Raw genomic sequence first — 21,656 nt, forward strand, 5'->3', positions numbered from 1 at the left:
AGGCATTCTAGTCAACTTTTATTCTAATTTTTTCCATCAAAATTTTTCCTCACAGTCAGTTTCACATGTAAGTCTCCCCACTAGGAAATTAGGCCCTCAAAAGCACTAAGTATATTAGTTGATACCCTCCTTCATTTGCCAAATTTGAAGTCAACTAGGTCATGATCACTTGTCACCAGTCAGCTGCCAACTCTTAGTCCTATATTCAATTCATCTTGTCTATGACAACGAGATTCAAACAGTCACCTCATTTTGAGTCCCATATCTTTCATACCAGAAAAGCATCAATAAATCTCATGGAAAACATTCGTGTTTTACCACTGACCTCCTGAAATTTTTAGCACTTGGTTTCTCTTACATTCAAACAACTAATCATCTTTAACTCATGTAATAGGTTGAAGACTAGGACACCTCCCCCTATGGCTGCCCTGCCCCTATGGCCACATAAACAGGTTTACAATGGACAAACATTATGTTTACAATCAGTGTTTGCTGCTGATACACAGTCAGAGCACGATAGGGGCCTATATATAAACAGGGATCACATTCTCATAAGAACAATGGCTGCAAGGCAGGGAGAAATAAATTACAGGGTTATCAAGAATTCTCCAGCACCAGAGTGGAAATCCTGCACAAAGGATTTGGATTCAGAGACCGCTTTCATATCAAGGAATACCACCGATTCATCTGCATTATCCTGATTTCATCTGATTGACTTTTTTACATCAAACTTTGAAAAACAATGTCTTAGGCCAAAAACACTAAGGAAGAAATTAATTCTTACTTGTTTGCCCTTACAGATGGGCTCCCTGAGACAGAATTGTGCAGTGGTTCAGAACGGAAGGCTGGTCTTACTGGAAGGCTTGAGAGTTTTAGCAGGGAAAGGCTTGTACTCTCATGCACCTCCTGCTCAGAAAACTCCATTTAAAATAGAAAAGGCTAAAAACAGGTAATGTTATTTAAAGTGTTTCCACAATGAGATCATGCAGAAGAGAACAACTTATTTATCTCTTATAAATGCATATGTATCTAGCAGAAAAAGATATTTAAATTAATGAAAGTAATTCCACTTGACATTTGGGATAACAATTACCATACTTTCCAATTATCATTATTGCTTATTTTCTTTCTCAGAGAATTCAAAGTGCTGGACTTATTTCCTCAACCCCAAGCCCCACAATATGATATGACATCAAGTTTATTTTCAGCCTACACTTACATACGTTGTTTATTTTGAGAATGGATCCTTTAAAAAACATGCTGGTTTGAAGGAAACAGGTGTCATTTTGTTTTAAAGCAAGATTTTCTTTTTGTATTTATCAATTTTTTTAATCTCTCTACCAATGCAGACTTGAAGTAACAGTGAGTGCTTTGTGGCAAAGAACTTTTCAGAGTTATATTTACTTACGTTGAACAGGAATGATTTGGATGAGAAATATTTCAATACACCACAAATATTTCTGAGAGCATCTGATTTCTCGTCGTACTCATGATATATATTAATTCCAGAAGACAAATGTGTAAAACTACCTAATTGCAGAACATGAAACACTAAAAGTAGAGATGGCTAAACTAAAAGCGACATTCTTTACACAACCCACCAGTTAGTCAGTACTGTTTACTGAAGTCCTTTTCACTCCTCAGCTACAATCTCTCACTCTTCTCTTACAGCAGAAGTAAGAGTTTTCTTAGTTAAGTAACATCAAATGCAAAGTTTTGGCTTAGAAAAATAAAACTCATTATAAGCCCTCCCTTAACTTGGCATACCCAAAGTTGCCTTACATATTCTAGTTTCCACATGTCACATCATTCAACAGGAAGTTAAGCTCATGGCCTTGCCCAGAACACTTGTATCTCCAAAGACAGAAATTAACACCTCACTTCAACAAAAACCAGAAGAATTAGAATCTATAACTATTTCAATGTCATCATGGCAGATTTCCAGAACAATGGTTTGCAAAATTAGGCACAGAGTACTGGGTTTAATCGCTGCCTCAAAGTAAACAGAAACAGTAAAATCTGGGGACTCTGTTCAAGGCAAAGGGTCATGAGCCTTGTTTTTGTAGGGACAGAGGAACCAAGTCAGAAACAATATCCCAAAAATTGCCAAAAACTGAAATATACAGCATGACTTTACATCAGCCAAACACATTCAACACACCAAAGAACATCATTGTGCCTCACACTCCTTCTCTCCCTTCCTTCCCTTCACTGAAAAAGGAAGTGTGGCTTGCCAAAAACACCCACAATGTAGTGGAAAAGAGCACGAAAACTTGCATGATCTTCGAATGCTCTGAGAAACAGAAAGTTTGTGCTAAAAGTATAATTAAATTTGAAGTCAATAATTTGAAGACAATATTCCAAAATGCAAAGGTCCTCACAAGAGTTTGATGTTGGAACAGGACTACAAGACCTAGTATCAGAATGCACAAGAGGATTTCAACTGCCATGCCACATAAAGCACCACTTCCTGGCTGAACACACAGCATGTACTATGAAAATACTTCCATTTCCAGATAACTTTAAAAAAACTCACATTTGAGTTCAAAAAATTAATCAGCAGCTCATTTACTGTTGTCCTCAGAACATGCCCCAGCTTCAGAAGAAAGACTTTTGGAAGGATGGAAACAGTGGAGAATAGTACTGCTATTCATAACAGATTGTATGTACTATCAAGACTGAAAATTTTATTCCTACTGACTCTAAGTAACTTGATTATTTTCTTCCATAAAGAATCATGTCCTGTTTTTTAAGAACTGGCTTTAAACTCATCTGCTATAAGTTGTGTGTGTATTTGTTTATAAGGACTGAGACTTCCTACATACAGAAAGCCTTAGACAATGCACCAAAAGAAAAATGACTGAAGTCTGCTGTATTAGAGGATGGAATTTTTTTCCATTTTTAGCAAATGTCAAGTCATTGGCTATTGCTTTTAAGATTAATAAAAGATATAATGGTTTTTAGATCGCCTCTAAATAAAGATTACTATGAATGGAGAAATGATTTACCAATAGTCACCACAATGAGATTTCTTTAAAGGTTACAATCATCAGTTATTTAGCTGAAACTCTGCTGAGAATGCCTGGTCATTTCTTGAATAATGCATAATGTTCATTGCAGATTTGGTCTGTATTATAACAATACAGATATTTCTAAAATAATGGAGAAAACTATCTGTTACTTTCCAATTGCTCAAGATATTTCCATGAAGTAATTGACTCTGAAAAGATTATATGGAGTTACCTGAGTGCTCATTTGCAAGCACAACTTGTAGTGATCACTACACAATAGGCATAAGAAAATAAACTCATCAGCCTTTACAGACTTCTAAGGAAAGCTGTGATAAATACAGGGCAGAGTAAAGGACCTTCGTGAAATACTAAATTTAAATTATTTAATTGTTGTATGGTATTCTGAGACAAATTTAAAACTAAATTTTTAAAATTAATGATTAACACAAGCAGACCAACACATTTGGGGGAAGAAAAAAATAGCAGTTGCCTACACAACGTAAGTACCTCTCAAATAATTTTCCAAATACCTTTAAGTCTATTCAGAAGATTGCTTGTGCATACAAAAAGTACAATGTCTAGTGTTTTATTGTAGGTTTATCAACCATACTTCACATGAAGCTGCAAGCTATTTTATGTGAGCTTGTTTATACATATGGACTTCTTCAAGGGCAGCAAAAAGCAACCTTAATAAATGAAACTGAATTTATTTGATGTAATTTCATGAATGTTTGATCAGAATGTGGTAACAGGTTTCTATGCAAGGAAAACTGGTGAAAGCATAAAATATACCTGTACTGTACAGTTAAAGCTGCTTGTGGGGAATACTTATACAGTGAAACACTCTTTCATCAAGCATTGTTTCAATATACTGGCACATAAATAATAAAATCCACTTAGTGTAAAGCTAAGCACCCAAACAGGAGGAAACAAAAGGCAAAACCCCTTCCTGACAGCCTGCACATCCCTTATACCTAAAGGAAGGAGAGCCATAGCACTAGATGGCTGAAGGAGCAGAGTTATATCAGAGAGTGAATAGACATTAAATGTTTACGCAGCTCTTTTATATGGAGAAACATTAATCTAGATCAGATTCCTTATGCTGTTGTCTAAGAATAAGGATTCATTCTTCTTTAAAATTCTTTTCTTCATTTGAATCTTTGCACAAAAAGGAAGATTCAGTATTCAGGTATACATTCCAGGAGAGGATAATGAAAAATAGATCCCAAATACTCTGAAAATATACACAGGGATCTGCAGAGCTCAGATTTTCAGTAACACAGGACAGCTTTTAGAAGCACAGACAGATCACAGATTGTACAGCAGAGTCCACTTTACATCTACCTTGAAATACTGTTTAATTGCCTGAGAATAAACTCTCATCCTCTAAAAATGGGGAACATTTGCATATTATATCAGAAGCCTAATGAACCATGTTACACTCATGCCCTGGATGATGTAATTATTGCCTTTTTTTCTCCATGAGAATTATATATGATATGGCAGATAATATAAATTAAATATATGAAATGATGGAACTATGTCCAGCTACTAAACCCTCAACCTGAAACTGCTTTGGTTTTTTTGCCATCCATGCCTCTCTCCATCCATTGAAAATTATAACTTTACTTAAATAATATCACTTCCTTTAAATGGAAGAGCAGCTAAAAGCCCTTTGCACCATTAATACAAGTAACCCTTCATGGACAGCTGTGGGCTGATAAATATTCATTTCTGTGAATATTCATTTCTGTGATTATATTTCTACCTCCTCCCTTCACCCTTATAGGTGGTTTTTTTGTTTGCCTCATGCTATATACATTCTGTCTAGTTTAGTGTAGATTAAGAGTTTATATTTCATAATTTTTGGAAAAAACCTGAAGTGCTCAAACCTCATAAGCCTCTTCCAAAAATATGTTTCCTTCAAAATGTGAGATTGGTAGCTAAAATAAAGCAGAGGTCTTTTCTGTGCTGTCAAAGCCAGGACACCCAGAAATCCCAGGTTTTGTAACCCTGATTTCTGTTACTGCAACTCACTCCCTTATTTAAAATACTTATGGGACAGAGATCACACTCATCCAGATGGGTAGAACAAGCTGAAGAAATAATAAATTAGAAAAAAAGGTCACTGGAAAGATTGTTTAGGTCCAATATGCACACAGGCTCTAGTTTGTGGCAATTCACATCTAAAACATTGCTTTGGCTGCCCAAATGCTTATTTGAGAATTAAAAGAGGGTATTTAATACTGAAAACAGTCTATTTTTTTGATAGATGCCTACTGGATCAGAAGTCAAAATAATTTCTATAGACATTACAAGAGGATAAACAATATCCTAATCACTCATCCGAAAATTTAAATATTTGGATGTAATGCTCTCAAACTTCAGAAATATGTGATTCTACCTTTAAGGTATAGCCAGAAAATTAAGAGATTGATTTCTCAAATCAAAGAATAATGCCATGTTCCTCTCAAACACATCCTTATATAAAATACTAAAACAAAGAAACACAATAACAGCTAAATAACTTGAAACAATTTAGTATACATCTTACACCAGAAGACTTACAGCTGTAATAGTTACATCATAGGTTTGTTGTTAAATAAAATAATAATTAGAATAAGAGGTTTATTTCACCTTCACATGGTGTCTTTCTCATGCAGACCTCAGATTTCCACATTTGAATCCCTTTAAAGGATTTGATATGCAGGGAAAGAAGAAAGGATGAAGGTAAAAAATTCAATTTAGAGGTTACTAAAGGCTGCCATATTCTACAGTACACAACATATTTACTCCATACCTTTTACTGATGTATTAGGTGGAGGTCCTTCCATCCTCAAGTTCCATGGAGGATCACCTTGATTAGCAAAGTCCCTCATTTTCAGATAGCTAATTGTAAGTCGGATGATGGATGCCTTGTCAAGCTGGCTTGTAATGGCTGCAGGCAGAGGCAACAACTTTGCCAACTCATAGAATTCAAAATTCTCCTTTCCCCGGCGAGAGCGAGCAGCATCTCGGGACTTTTCCTTCCTCAAAGCTTGTAAACTGAAAGAAAATAAACAAAGTAGGGCATTCATCAATATTAGTGTTCTGTCACATTTAACCAATTTATTTTTCATTGCTGGTCTTCCCTACAAATTATAACATTTTCAAAATGCTGTTGCATATGGTTCTACAGACTTCAGGATATTTTAAATGGTACTCCATGCTTGAATGATTAAAACTGATGACAATATTTCAGTTTCAGTGATAGCCAGCATCTCATATAACTACTCTAACTTCACTTCAGCCACGGTTTTTTTTTTTAGCCTGCCTTTTCTTTGTCTGCTGTCAGCCTCAAGAAAAATTCCCAAGGATACTGTGTACATATTAGGTTTATCCGTCTAGGTGCTGTTGCTTCTTCTGGCTCTCTGTAAGGCAATTATGCCTTAATTTTTGACAAATTCTGACTCTTTTCTTTAAAAGCAGATGATTCAAGTGTTTGCCACCTCTGACGGGCTGCAGTGCAGCCATGACCAAACAGGTTATACAGCAACTACTGAGAAACAGAAGTTTAGGTCTGGTGCCATAATGTAAAACTTCCTGGGTTTCGTGAAACTGTTCTTTAGGAGTTCAACTGTCTTTGCAGTGGAAGCACAACCTTTGTCAATGGGGTGAGAAAGCAGCTAATACAGTTATGTGTTTCACATTTCTGATTGTTGTTCACTACCACATACATGGCAGACTGACAGCTTTTTGATGAGAAAGGACCTTCTGATTTACACTAAGCTGTTGGAAATGCAAAGACATTCATTTAGTCCTGTTGCATCAATGTGTCACTTGCTACCATCACTATGGAACATGAAAGAAAACTCAGATTTTACTCCTGGGCTCTTTGTTTAATGGTGTAAAACTCCTGAATGCAGTGTGATGACAGTGGTTAACACCTGGAGGCTTTTTTTTTTCTTTTTTTTACACAGAGCAAAGTGTTCAACTCAGGGTATTTTAAGCTTCACAAAACATTTGCCTTGATAGATACAGGTTGGTGCTGATGCTAGGGCTGGTGTCTGTCCATCCCTGTGCAAGGTGAGTAGAAACTGTTCTTGTACCTCATTAAGGGTCTAGCTTTCAGCTGCTTCATTTGTTTACTTATTAATTTGATGAAGTTAAAGCCAGAATTCCATTAAATAGTCATTGGTTGACCACAGAGCTAGAATTCAACCAGTGTATAATGGAACAGCAAATGCTCCTCTCAAACGTCCACAGCCCCTCCTGAAACCCTGGATTTTACCAACACAAAAGTCATAATGGCCAGATCTACAAAGGCACTCTGACATATGAAGTAAATCAGTAGAATTGAGGCACACAGATGTAACACCATGAATCTAAGAGCTCTATTTACCTGTTCTAATTTGGGAATAAACTACAGAGTTTCTCATTTTAATTTTTAACCACCTACATTTTTGTAGCCATCTCTGCCACCTCAGACCTGAAAGGGCATATCAGCTGTGCCATTAATACACAAATTCAATCCCTCCAAGACAGTTCCCTTAGTATGGTTGACACATTACACTCTCTACACAAATCTAGACTAATAGCTATTATATTCAAAAAGACACTCTAGCTAAGCAATAGGAATGGTGAGATAAAGATACAGAAGGAAACAGTACATCCTTACCCACAGGTAAAGATACACAATCCTACTGAATGACACAGTAAAGTACGTGTGTGTTTTTATAAACTCTATTTAGAATTCTAGCACCTTGATTTGTAAATTATATTTACAAATACAAGGAAAAAAGTACTTGAAAAATAAGATTTCACAATGCTCATTGTGGATGCACCTCTATCCAATTCAAATTTTAAATATCTACCATCATGGATGTGGAAAAACCCTCAAAAATTGCATTGAATAGAACAGATAGAAGTATTTGATGTATACACAGAAATATGGGAGCTACAGCTCTGTGAGGTATGAACTGTCCAATTAATTCCAAGGAAGTAATATACCCACTACAAGTTAAATATATACAACAGTAACATAAGGGAAAAGCAGGCAAATGTCTCTGCACAATTGCTTCCAAGTGAAAGCTCAATTTCATGGCATGAAACATGGCCTTTTCTACCTGTCACCACCTTTTTTCCCCAGAAGACAAGCCTGAGAACTCAAGTCCCCAAATCACTTTAGCAGAAGAACTGATATTATAGATCTGTCCTGAAAGACTGCACTAAGAGGTTCACATCTTCTTTCCAAAGCACTTATAACCCTATATGAGAAGGGAGATTTTTGGAGATCCCTAGTAAAACAAATCAGAAAAGTTACAGATATCAGCAACTTCTGAAATTTAAAAACTTTAGAAATTGAACAGTTTCATTAGAAACACCACAGCCTGAATCCACAGTTTACAAGTAATTTAGTGGTTTCAGGAGATTGCTAAAACTAGTAATATACTGAAATGTAAACTTATATGAAACATTACTGGATCAGTAACTGTTTGCAATGGAAGTCAGTCAAGCTGCAAAGTGAGGCTACCTGTGTCAGCAAACAATCATTTGAAAGCCACCTATGTGTACTCAAACTACTACAATAAAAAAGTAGAAGGTATGGGGAGCTGACATGATAGATAAACTAAAGAAACTCCTGAGAAACATTATTAAGAATAACTCTCTTTTTCTCCCAGCCGTTTTATGTGTTGTCATTTGTGGAAGCTTCATGGGGTGAATCAAGTCAAGGACTTTGTAACTTGTAGCACTCTTCTCTTGGCATCAGTGCCCTTAAGCTAAATTTAGAAAAAGTGTCCACTGATATGTGCACACAAGTCCTAACTTCCACTCTATGTAATTCCACTAGGGAAATACATTGTACTGTCGGACACTGCAGTTATGCTGATAAAATGGGTCCTTAATTTGGGAGCAGTGATTTCCTCAGCAGGATGCAGGAATTCATTAGATATGACCTACCTAAACATTGCTGATAATCCTCTCTGGCACCTGTGATTCTGATAGGCGACATCGGCTTCATTGTCAGGTGTTAAAAAAGCAAAGTACTGGCACTAATAATCCCAAGGGGATGCTAGAAAAGAGGAGTGTGAAGTTCCCAACAGAAAGCAGTGGTGCTGACACAGGACCAAAATTTGTCTTGGGTCCTGTCATATGACACTGGGACTAGAGGTGGTTCTTGGAACATAAATTAAGTATCAGGCTGCAAAAACTTAGAAATAAAAAGGCTCTCCTCCTACTAAGAAAAATGAAAACGTGGGAAACTATACACGTTTACTAAGTGGATTTCAAAAAGAAACCACCAAGAAAGCAAGCATCACGTGTTTAAGAGTTCTCAAATTACAGAGAAGCTCCCCCAATAGACAAGCAAATCTACATATAATATCCACGGTACCAACAAGAGAGTGACAGTGGGAAACACACCCAAGGGATATAAATATTGCTCCCTCTTTGCCCCCTGTGGAGAAGGGGAAGAAGCTGAGACAATTGGATCAGAGTGCACCACTGTACAATGTAAAAGCATGATGTTGTCAAACAATGGCGAAACTTCATGCATTCCCTTAAGACATGTCTCATAGAATTTCCATACACAGAGTCCACTAAAGAAGACTAAGAGCCTTCCAGCTGATAGCTCCTGATAATTCTGAGAAGCAGTACCCAATAAACAGGATACTTAATGGCTTGAAAACTAATGCTATTTTAGATATGATTTCTAAAATATATTTTATTTTTCCTTTTAGGGTCTTTCCAGATGGACTGATATAAAGGGGGTCTGGCTTTTACAGATGAAAGGCCACAATAAATACTACCATATAATTCTAAATGGTATACATGACATTTCTAAAGTAGATTTTCTATTGAAGACACAGCAGATGCAGAAGACATGATAATATGGTGTTGCATAAAAGTTTTATTGGTACTCATAACTCACTTGTGATTTCATTATGCTTGTGGTCATTCCAAGCTTAACCTGCTCCATATTTTATATCACATAATTTTATATACTTTAAATTCATAAGAACATACATGCATCCATATCTGTGTGCACGCCACAACCTTCATGTGTCTCACCAATTGACATCTGTCACTTTAAAGCTGGAACAATCACAGGTCCTAATTTTTGCAGCATTTAATGGCAATCAAACATTTTACAGCATGTCAACAGAGACACTGACCTAGACAAGGATGTTTTAGCATATGTTCACAGAATGACAGAATATTCTGAGCTGGAAGTGACCCACAAGGATCATCAAGTCCAACTCCTAAATGAATGGCCTAGCTGGGGATCAAGTCCATGAAGCTGGCATTATTAGCACCATGCTCTAACCAACTGAGTTAATCTCAGGGTCATAACAATACCTCCGTTCTGTGTCTCAGTTTGGGTATTAGAAATCAGTGAAATAATTTAATTATGTGAATTTGCATTTTGAATGAAAACAGGGGATTGGTTGCAGTTACAAATAGTTTTTGCCTGCAATTTCAAAATATAGCTTGGAAGAGGTGCTTCACTTGCCCAGTTTTAAAAAGGCAGCTTACATTTACATTTCACCTACACTGTTCCATTAAACCTGATGCAGGCAAGAACCCCCAAGCAGGGCTTCCCAGAAATATCAGTCTCCCCCTGCTCAGCCCCACACGACAGCACTGCTGGGATTTATGGTACCTTCACTGGACTTGTCACAAATAGAGATTGGATTGGAAGTGATGGCCATAAAACTAGGTTTGAGGGACAGACAGACTGCTAAACTCGAGATGTAGTGGCTTGAGCCAGTGGACAGCTTATCTGTGGTGTGCTATCCCAGTTATTGCTCATTTCCATTAACTACAAGCAGAGAAGTATGGCAAACTCTCACAAAGGATGCACAGTATTTTTGAGAATGGCACTGAAATCGTCCCTGATTTCAGGAGAAATTTTACAAATGCAAAGATATACCAGAACAGAGCACTTTTTCTTTTATTACTAAACATGTTCATACTCGTTAACCCAGCTGTTACTGAGAAGTAGTGAATTTCTTTAGACCCTAACAACAATACAGATTAGTGGCAACAACTCCAGATATAGTATAAAAATAATACCTAATATCTAATGATGTTTATAACAGGCTTTATAAAGAATGGGGTAATATGTCTCTCTGTGAATTTTTCTCTTAGTCTAGTCTTTAAAGTCAAGGATTGAAAGTTCCACTATAAACAGTATCCAACTCTCCAAAGGACATAGTCATATGAATGTTACAACCATTTCACAGAAAAAAAAAATCAGATATAATGAAAAGATGTGTAACATTAGAGCACTCAATGAATCTGCTACAAAAAATTTGGACTGGAGATAAGTGATCCAGCCCTCTCAGCCCTCTGAAAGAGACTTTAAATTATGTATGTTTCTCTGTGTACAGTGTTTTCTAGTACAAAGAACACAAGAAGGCTTACTTGCTATTGAGCATAGTTATAGTATTACATAAAGCAATAAATTTATGCTGCTCCTGAGTCCACAGTTGTGCATTTGTGCAACTCTATATGAGTTATACTAGAGATCCTCTTATCTTTTTCTTCCTTTGTTCCTCATTAACATGGCGTGACATAATATTACCATACTTTGGGCATTTTTGTATTTAAATCAACTTTAGGTCCCTTCCTCTTTTATAAATAACCTATTTACATAAATTCTGTGTTTATATCATTAAATGTAGTGAATGATTATGAAAATATGACTAATAAAAATGTTTATATGTTCCGATCTATTACAGAAATAATCAATTACCTGCTCCCTCAAAGCTACATCCTTCAGAATCTTTTCTAGGGCTTCAAGTTGACCACTGAAAACAATGAGGGCAGTTAAGCCCATTAAAAACAAGTACATTTAAAAGCTGACTCTTAAGGCCTTGGCAATTCATTAAGATAATGTCCTGCTCCACCTATAGGTGACCACCCATAAGCCATGTTCTGTTCTATAAAAATCCATCTTCATTTCACTGATGTCATGAAACAATTAAACTTCATTAGAAGTTCAAAGAATGGGATAGCATCAATATTTAAATGACCCAATTGTTTGGAATATTTACTGATTTTACTTCTATATGACTCTTCTTACTCCTGATTTTTTTCAAAAGTTAATGGTGACATCTCAAAAACAGTGTTCAATGCAAGTGGATATTAATCTAAACAGCAGTGCACATTTTCAGACTCCAATAAAAATATTTAGACTGTAGGAAAGAAGAAGGAAGTAAAGCAGACTAACCTGCACTGTATAATTGCACATGTTGCAGTTGAAAAGTCCAGTTTAGCAAGTCAAACATCACCACTGGTGGTAGCATAAGCCTATGGCTTGTTACTATCTTTTTTTTTTTTTTTTGGTTGTTATTCTGTTTTTCTAAAGGTTATGCTCTAGAGAGTTCACAAATATGCATGAAACTGGATATTTTCTCAGTATAGTAGATACAAAACATAAAACAATGAAGCAAGAGAAATAATGCTCCAGCTGAGGTAAATTAAAAGAAGAAAAAAATCCTCTTCCAATCTCCTAAGACTAATTCAATTAGTTCTGAAAAACTGATAATGAAAGTATGTTAATATGTTTACCTCTAATTTCTACACTACATTTTTCTATCTTTGGGAATTTCTTTCGAGACAACTTTTTGACTTGATATTTTCTCCCTTTTTTTGCTTTTCCTTTTTTTCCCCTGCTGTCCCATTCATAGACTTTCTTTTCACAAGGATTGTTTCTCAACTAACAGTACAAGAACTTCAAGACTAATAATAACAGTTACAATGTTTAAAAGAGAACACTACTTTTGTGAGGGGAAAACCTCCAAAATCAAAAGCCACATTAAATTTTACCTTCTTTCTTTTTAAGTAGATCTGAGAAGCCAGACGGCAGATTTTTATGGATTTTTCTACTTGTTTGCTTAGGAGATCCGAACATTGCTCAGTCTCACTATTTATCAATTAATCTAGCATGCAGCCTCAAAGGAGAAAGGTCGACTTGTATTAAAAATTCATCCATCAAAAATTCATCAAAGACTTCAGCATTTTAACTTGTGAACCTTTGAACACCTACATACTTGTCAGATCTGTGGTCATAGTTAACTGGAATCTATAGTTACCACAGTGCCTATACTTGCTCTGACACGAGCTGCATGAAGAGACTGTCAGGTGAAAGTGTAGTACATAACCAAGTGAGGCAGACTGCTTCCTCAAACTGTTCTTTCCATCAGACAAAGGATATCCAACATCTGACTGCATTCAAAGCCAGTAAAATCAGACCCTTTCAATGACCAAACACTTTTCAGGGCAGCTTATTTTTGCCCCACCATAAAAATCCCCATTCTTACAGAGCAAAAATTTGCCAGAAAGGTAAATTAACCATTATCTGACATTGTCATCAATGGCCCAGTCCACAAATTAAAGCCATTTAATGCTGTCCAAGAAAAAAAATAATGTTTTGAGATTTTTTTAATGTGTGAAGAAAGCTGTATAGTATATGCTGGAAGTTAAAGCTGGAACCTTCAAGTTCAAGGTAAAAACTCTGCTGCTTAACTAATGCACTGCTCATAGCTGTCATCATTAATTTATGTTAGCCTCTGTAAACATCAAGAGTATAATAGGCCAATTTCACAACTAAATATAGATGCACATTTTGCCCTTATATAAATGGCAGATTGCTGCTGTAGATCATCACTGCAGCAACACGTCAGTAAAGATGCACTGTTTGATGGTCTGATGCTCACACAATATATAAAACCAGTTGTAATGGTTGTTTGGAAGCAAAGTGTAACACAGCAGCAAAATTTCATTTGTTCCACAAACTCAGGATATATTAAGCTTGGCTGACAAAGACTGTTTGATGTGCTAAATCAGTTTGACCTTCATTTTTGCTTTATATTTCTCATTTAACACATGAAATGACCATTATTTTTTCACTGTATAGTAAAATATCACAGAACTGATTTCTATTAAAACCCTTCTTTTCCTTGTAGAAAGAAAAAATATATTTTGACAAAAGTGCTTTAGCAATTATTGCAAAACTTATAAAAATAATCCCTATATTAAACCAAGCTTTTTATTATATATCAGTAAGTCTTGAGGCTGGTTTTGAGGGGGTTCTGGTTTCACAGAAGAGGATCTTTTTGTTTTAAATATATAAACATGGTTCAAGGAAAAGGTTTGTGTATGCTTCAACTAATCATTAAAATGAATGTTATATCACCAGTAAGTACCTTTGTTGAACTGTTTAAACAATAGGATTTTCTTCCAAAGTAAGTCATTAAAGCATAATAATAGGAACATGGCAGGTTTTTAAAGATTACAAACTTGCCATCCTGCACAATCTTTTAAAACTAATGCACACCTTGACACAGAAACCATGAAGTGAGCTACGGCACACTAGTTCAAATCCAAACTCTACAACTAGAACACTAGTGTTTTGATCTTTTTTTCCTCCTATGTTGAACTAAGCAATTGCCAGCCTCCTGATAATAGAGAAACCACAGTTTTATCAAGCAATTTTGCAGCACCCAATAAACAGCACTTTACCTTGGAGCAACTTGTACATTTCACACCTTAAATTTCTATTTACCAAATCAGCTAATCACTTCACAATTGAACTTCTCAGAACAAAAAATTATCAATTAAAGTGGTTGAAACTCCTGCAAATTATCATTTAGGAATGAAGTAATTGCTTTCATCAGGGCAGAAAAGCCCGCCAGAACAGAAATGTCACTTCAGATTAGTGTTCTCACTCCTGAAGCTATGGATGACACAGCTGATATAAGACTAAATGCCAAGACCAATCAATTGCTTTTGTGGCTCTGTTCTGAGCTGCTGTAAAAGGGGCCATTTTCTAGGATCTACTCTTCATTATAGTAAATGCTATCTCCTTGGTAACATAATTCCATTTCTCATAAATTCTGTCTGAGAGCATTGTCCTAACAATGGATGTTTGTGGAAAAGAATGCTGTTGGTTTAATGCAAAGAAATTAAGTGTGAACGGCTGTCAAAGTACTATAGTTTGCTTGTTCTTAAACATAAATTGAAGTCTTTACATTAAAAACAGAATACTTTGGCGGAAATGAATGTTCTGAACTAGTGTGATACATTGCATTTGGAAGTGATGTATTTCTGATTGAGAGTTTAGACTTTTTTTTGAATACCTATGTTCTGTCTATAGTGGGCACACTCATCCCTAGCAGAGATTTGTCAGTTTAAGAGAGAGTAGATAAACACTCCACTTATTTCACAGCAGTGCAGTTAGGAAATGTGAAACTGTGTAAGAAAACATGGTCTCATTATCATATGACATGCTATTTGTTAGCAGACTCATCTGTGTATAAAAGCTTTCTTTGAACTGAGCCCTTACTGGAAATATCTGTATTTCAATTTGTACTGTTCAGCTTCCTAAAATACTTAGAATCTGAGTTATGGTCTCCAATTAAAAGGATATCTGAGAAGCTAATTTGGTGGAACAGCAGCAATTTCCTGCACTGCTCTCCTCATGACTGAAGTTTGGAAACAAATTCAAGATTACAGATTTTCGTTCAAAACAGGATGAAAAGTATTCCTCCCTCAATGAGCATAAGCAATTCCAATTAACAACAACAAGACTTATGTGACAGGAGAATATATTACCACACATGTAAAGAAGCAATTTATTCAGCATTAAGATGAAAAGTGCAATTTCATTATAGTATTTCTATGGGTAACCAAAGAGCGAGCGCAGGTAACACTGTTGCCAGATTGTGACTGTAGCCCTGAATGATGGCAATCACGTAACATATGAAAAACTGCACCCCTTAGGTGATGTGGGAAAAAGAAGAGGACAAGAGAGACAAAATGTCACTGTGTGTCACATCTGCCAGCTTGAAGTAAACCTAGTTCTTTAAACTGCAAAGCCAGGTAGCTTCAGACCAGCTTCTCCACATATGCTATCTCATATGCCATACTAGAAATGCTATATAGCATCTGGCACTTTAAATAAGAGCTTTACATTTTGGCCTAATTATAAGCTATTACATAAATAAATCTCTCTGAAATGAAAAAACAGTACACAAATTTCTGATTATACTCCTTTTGTGGGTACTGTCTTTAAGAAGAAACACTTCAGGTTGGGTGGTTTTTATCTGGTTCTGAATTAATAGTTGCACTTTCCCTCGCCTATGTCAGAGCTATTGCAGAAATTTTTGCTGAAACATTTATATCAGCTATGGCCATTATTTTCCATAGCGTTATTTTACCAGTGGTAGCTCTGAAATAAACAACTGCATGGGCAAAAACATTTTTGGTTTTTTATTTTTATAAAAGTAGTGTTTGCACCAGGTAGCTTAACTATACCGTTAAGTTTTACTACTGCCGAAAGGCCTAAGAGCACAATGTTGCCTTCAGGCAACTCAAGTTTGCTCTTTACAGATTATCTGAATAGGGATTTTGTTAGAGTTGGCTGTGCTCTCTGTAACTATCCACTTCAATTTAGTTCCCAGAGCCAGGAAAAAAGGCAAGAATTCCAACATCTCTCTTTCACTGCTACCACATAAATAATCTCTTAGTGATGTGTTCTCAATTACTCTAACACTGAGACCTTTTCTGAAGAAAATAACATTCTTTATCTCCTTAGCCACTCATAATTATCATCCTCATCCCCTCCTAATTCTCTCCTTGCCATCTAAAAATTATGTGTAACACTGATAGGTCTCTGCAGAACACACACAAGCTGTAGCTTTGAACTCTACTCATGGGAGTCTTTGCAAGACTTTATGTGGGGTGTTGAAGGCATGCAGGATCCACGGGCACTGCAGTCCAAAGGAGCTATTCCAGCTCAGTCACAGCTGAGCTACCTTAGAGCTGACAACAATATAACTTCAACACTACAGACAATGAGCTTCATGTGCACTGTCAGCCTTGATCCCTGAATGTTTTTTTTCTCCCTGTGATAAAATCTCTACCGATAGAGATCACATTGTTATTGATATTTAAGCTACATAGTTTTAAAATATCTCCAAACACATCTTAAAAAAAAAAAACCAAAAAAAACCCAACAAACAGAAACACATGCAAAACTGGCCTGGATGGTGGTATAGCTACCTTCCTTGAATGCTCAAAACCAAGCAGTGCATGTAAAATCTTTATTCTGCAGTCTTAGGAAGACCCTAGTGCCTCCAGAAACTAACCAATGGATTTATTCAAGCTTGTTTTCCCAGAAGCACGAGATCCACTCTGCAAGGTGCAGTGTTAGCTGTTGAACCATTGACTCAGTAGAGTATGAATGAGCTACAAGGCCTTCCACTTTTAACCCCCTTGCAGTTTAGTGTAAATGAATGTCAGCAGAGCACGAGACAGCTAGATTTTCACAAACAGGTTTCCCTTGCACCAACATCACCAGTGAATTAACTTCTACTACTGCTTATATTCCAGGACAGACTAGAGCCTTCATTGACTTCCCTTGCAAAGGAACTACTTTTACTTTCCATTTAATGCTCTGGGACGAGGGCCAACTCAAACTGCCACATACACTGGTAAAGGGCAGAAAGTCATAAGAAAAAAGATATTATTTTTTTAGCTGTTCTGATACATTGGGATAAAAATAAAACTCACATTCCTTGCAGAAGAACTTCCTCCTTGTTCTCTTTACAGATACCATTGCTGGACACACACATTATTGGACTTTTGTGTTTCCTATAGTGCCAAGAAAAGTCTATGGTCAAAGGTTATGCACTCAACCCAGGAGGTGCCTCATGCAGTGGTAACTGCCGTGCTGGAGGTATGTCTCTACATATTTTAATTTTCAGGCACTTGCAGCAGACCCAAGATTTAATTTCTAAATAAAATTTTAAGGTATAGTACAGCAAAAACCAATTCTCCTGAGAAACCACTTTAATTAGTCAGAGTAGACCTGATGACACATGCATTTTATGACCAGTGATATGCCAAAACCTTTCCTTAAAATCACTCATCATCAATTACAATCCTAGAACTGTAAAAAACAACACTTAGACCAAGCCTTAAAGTGTTAACAGTAGAGACATAAATCTGATGCTCCAAGTAATGCTTATCTTCTTTAACAATATTCAACTACCAGCAAGATTAGCAATATCCTAAATCCATCAGACTGTATGTGCCAAAGGCATTAAAATTATCATGGCTCTGGAATACTGTCCAGCAGCTGCCATGGCTACCCCTCAACCTAGTAGTAAAAGTCCTTGCTAAAACAATTCCTCAGAAAGGGCCAACCAGTCACAGAGATGAGAAATGTGAGTGACATCAAACCACAAAACAAAGCACAATGCAGAGGCAAGGGCCCTTTCTGGAAAGGTCCTTGCATTGAGTGACCTCTTAATTACTCAGCAGATAAAGCACCTTCCTGCAAAGTCTTACAGGTCTAGATCAGAGAGGAGTATCATGATTATCTAGGAACTATCTTCAACATGAGGCAGGCCATATAGCACTACTCTGTATATCTGGTTTCTTTTGCAAAAGTATCAATCCTAATCAGGAAACTCCAAGATGTAAAGACTTTCTATTGCTAAGCAGCTGCACTGTTTAAATTAGCCTCACCATTAACATTTTGTGGCTTTTTTTCCAATTTCAACTTTGCTGAGTTCAGCTTTCAGTCACTGAATCTTGCAATTCTTTTGTCCACTAAACAAAAGAAACTCCAAATATCTGCTATCTTCTTTCTGCCTGGGTAATTATGGTCCACGATCAAGTCACCCTCTTACCCTTCCATTTGACAAGATACTCAATTGATTAAACAAACTCAGTCATTGTATGCTTTCCTGTGTTCATTTTAGCAGCCTTTTCTTTTTCAACACAAAAACAACTAAAATATTTCAACACTGAACACAGCAGCATTAATCATCATTTCCATGTTCAATACTTCAACTGATGCACTTAAATATTATTTTATTCCATAAGTGAAGCAGCATTATACTGGGCTACAGTGTTCTGCTACTACTCATGAGAAAACTTAAAGTTTTCAATTTGGGATTCACTGAAGAAAGAGACACTGAGATACAGCTTTGAACTACAGTGTCAGTTCTGTTTCTCTCCCTCTGTGTTATTCTTGGCCAGTCATGGTTTTTATATTGCAGAAATGGAAGCAGATCTGATAAGTTCCATAAGCTATAGAGCATGTAAAACGAGAGAAAAATACCATTTCATTAATGTGAGAAACCAACATATTTTCTCCCAGGCATGCAGAATTTTCTCAGTCTAATCTAGACTGAGCTTCTGCAATAATTTCTTTATTTTATGTCTGTGGGATAAAGTAATCACAAGCAGTCAAGAATTTCTTTTACACCACCTCAGAATTTTTGGTGTAAAATGGCTGAATCAGGTAAAAATGGCTAAACTCAGAAACAAGAAACATTCTACAAAATTATGAATTCTTGAGATGATCTCCAAAAGTCATTATTCACAGAGATGTTTGAAACAATTAAGGCATGCTTTTCAAAACCACACAATTCTGGCAAATCCTGCTCCTAGTGAAAAGATGCACCAAAGGCTGTGTTTGAAAATGTCACCTTGCTGTATTTAAAACCTGTCAACGCTGGGATGATGTCAGTCAAATAAACTAGAAATACTTTGGGATCAAGGGGAAATTTACACCCATAAACACTGCATGTTAAACTTGGATTTTACCCATTGATTGATCTTCAAGCTCATCGGAAAAGGAAAGAGGTGCAATGACTGCTAGTCTCCTAGTAATAGCTACTGAGTGATGCTTAAAACCAGCAATTGCTTAAGCTTTGTGGGTGGGGGCTTAAATACAAAAAAGAAAGAAGAAAAGAAACAACCATCACAAAGAGCTATTATACCTGACAGACTCTATACAAGACAGATGAAATGTGAGCTTCAGTATTCAAAATAGAAAGGATCCAATCATATGTCTGGTTAACTTACAGGAAATGGTTCCAGAGACAATTTTATACTAACTACAGTGATTTGAGCAATTTTTAAAAATAATACCAACCAATTTTTCTCCATTATACTCTGCTGGCAGAAAATAAAACATTTTTTTTTTAAATGATTGCCTCTGGTTTTGTTAAATCATGCAGCCTGTCAACATGTGGTCACCAGTTTTACATGATCTTTCTGCCTCTTTGAAAAAGAATGAATTTGCAGCCTGATCTGGGATATAAATACATAATTTGGTATCAGTTAAAGCTGTTGCTATTACTAAAAAAACCCAAAAAATAAAAAACCAAAACAACAAAAACAAACAAACAAAAATTACCCAAAGAAAAAACCAAAAACAAGACAAAAAAATACCCTCCAAAAAAAACCAACAAAACCCAAACTAAAATGGAAAAAAAAAAAACCCAAACAGATAAGCAACTGTAATATTGTAATATGAAAAAAAAACCTAAGTCAAAATTATTCATTTCAATTCAAGTACTACAGGGTTTTTGTTTTTCTTAAATACTATGTTTGGTTAATCCTGCTACTGAAGAATTAAGAGAAAAAAAAAGAAGTCAAGTCTAATTCTGTCACCAGATGTGCCTGCCCAACTTCATTGATTTGAAAGACAACATGGACCCTTAGTGCTAAGCGGTTTCGTAAGAGTAAATATTTGAAAAACAGAATGAGAAAAAATTGTAGAATCCTTCTTTCGGTACACAGTTGTTTCAGCAAGCTCACAGCAGCTGAACAAATTAAATCTCCAACCTTATGCTGTCAAGTGGGAATCATGTTCTAATAATCCTATAACTGTTTGATTGGAATATGTGCTCATCTCAACAATGTGACTAAATGGAAAAAATGAATGGAGAACAAAACACAGAAAGATAAAACACATTGAATTTTACTTTACTAAACTTATGTTGAATTAACCTTTATGAGACACTTTGTTTTCACTCAGAGAATTTGACTATTTAGTAGTCTTTTCAAACCAGGGTTTACAGGTTTGCTGTCTTTTCTAAACTTCTTTGTAAAATGGTTATAGCATACTTCACAATATCCTTTCATGTCTTCTTAGGGATGAAGAGATACACAGAGTCAATCTTTATAATTAAATCATGACTGTTGTCAACAGCAGTTGCTGTGATTTCAGCTTATACAGCTATTATTTATATTCTTAGGATGCCTGCTTCAAAATCACAAGACAGGAAAAATCATGCTCTTAAGAGCAAGGGAGAAAATGCAGCTGAAGTGCTCCCCATAATGCAGAAGAAGTCGATGGATCCGTGTGATGTCTAATGCCTTCCAGGCACTTGAAGACTCCACTGAGCAACAGGGTTTACTATAGCTTTAATAAGGTGCAAATGCTAATTCCCACACTGCTAGCCTGCTGACAGATACTACTGACATGACAAAATAGGATCTTGACTATTGTGGTTATATGACCTGTGGCAAGGGCTGGTAAAGATATGCCCATGTGTACCAATCCTCCCAGCTGTGAGTGTCCCCTGTAGAGAAATTAGAGAACAGGAGTCTCGTAATTGCCTCCAGCATCCCTGAAAAGTGACAGCCACAAACACACCAAAACCAGTGCCAGAAATCTGGCTGAATACATTTTCTACCAATAGTTTTTAACTGAAATGCCAAAACCACTAAACAGCTTTAGAGTGTTCTATTAATGACCAGTATAAAAGAAGGTATTAGCCTGATATGCAGGAAGAATAAATGTTAGGAGAACATTTGGGCAGTAAAACGTGATGACTGCATGACATCAACAGAATG

At 36.2% G+C, this 21,656-nt stretch overlaps 1 protein-coding gene across 8 annotated transcripts in view; it reads right to left on the minus strand.

Annotated features, from left to right (window-relative positions):
• Nucleotides 1–21,656, minus strand: part of NPAS3 (neuronal PAS domain protein 3) — a 603,379-nt gene that overhangs the window by 415,714 nt on the left and 166,009 nt on the right. For 5 of the 8 annotated variants that reach the window (XM_085061917.1, XM_085061915.1, XM_085061922.1 and 2 more), the window contains 2 exons: nucleotides 5,812–6,056; nucleotides 5,649–5,699 (listed from right to left, as the gene is read on the minus strand). In XM_085061917.1, coding sequence (XP_084918043.1) covers nucleotides 5,649–5,699; nucleotides 5,812–6,056 — 296 coding nt within the window. The remainder of the gene's footprint in view (nucleotides 1–5,648; nucleotides 5,700–5,811; nucleotides 6,057–21,656) is intronic. The other 3 variants (XM_085061916.1, XM_085061919.1, XM_085061921.1) reach the window with 1 other exon arrangement.

Source organism: Lichenostomus cassidix, chromosome 5 (assembly GCF_008360975.1).
Source record: "Lichenostomus cassidix isolate B80296 chromosome 5, HeHo_3.0, whole genome shotgun sequence".
Lineage (NCBI taxonomy): Eukaryota > Metazoa > Chordata > Aves > Passeriformes > Meliphagidae > Lichenostomus > Lichenostomus cassidix.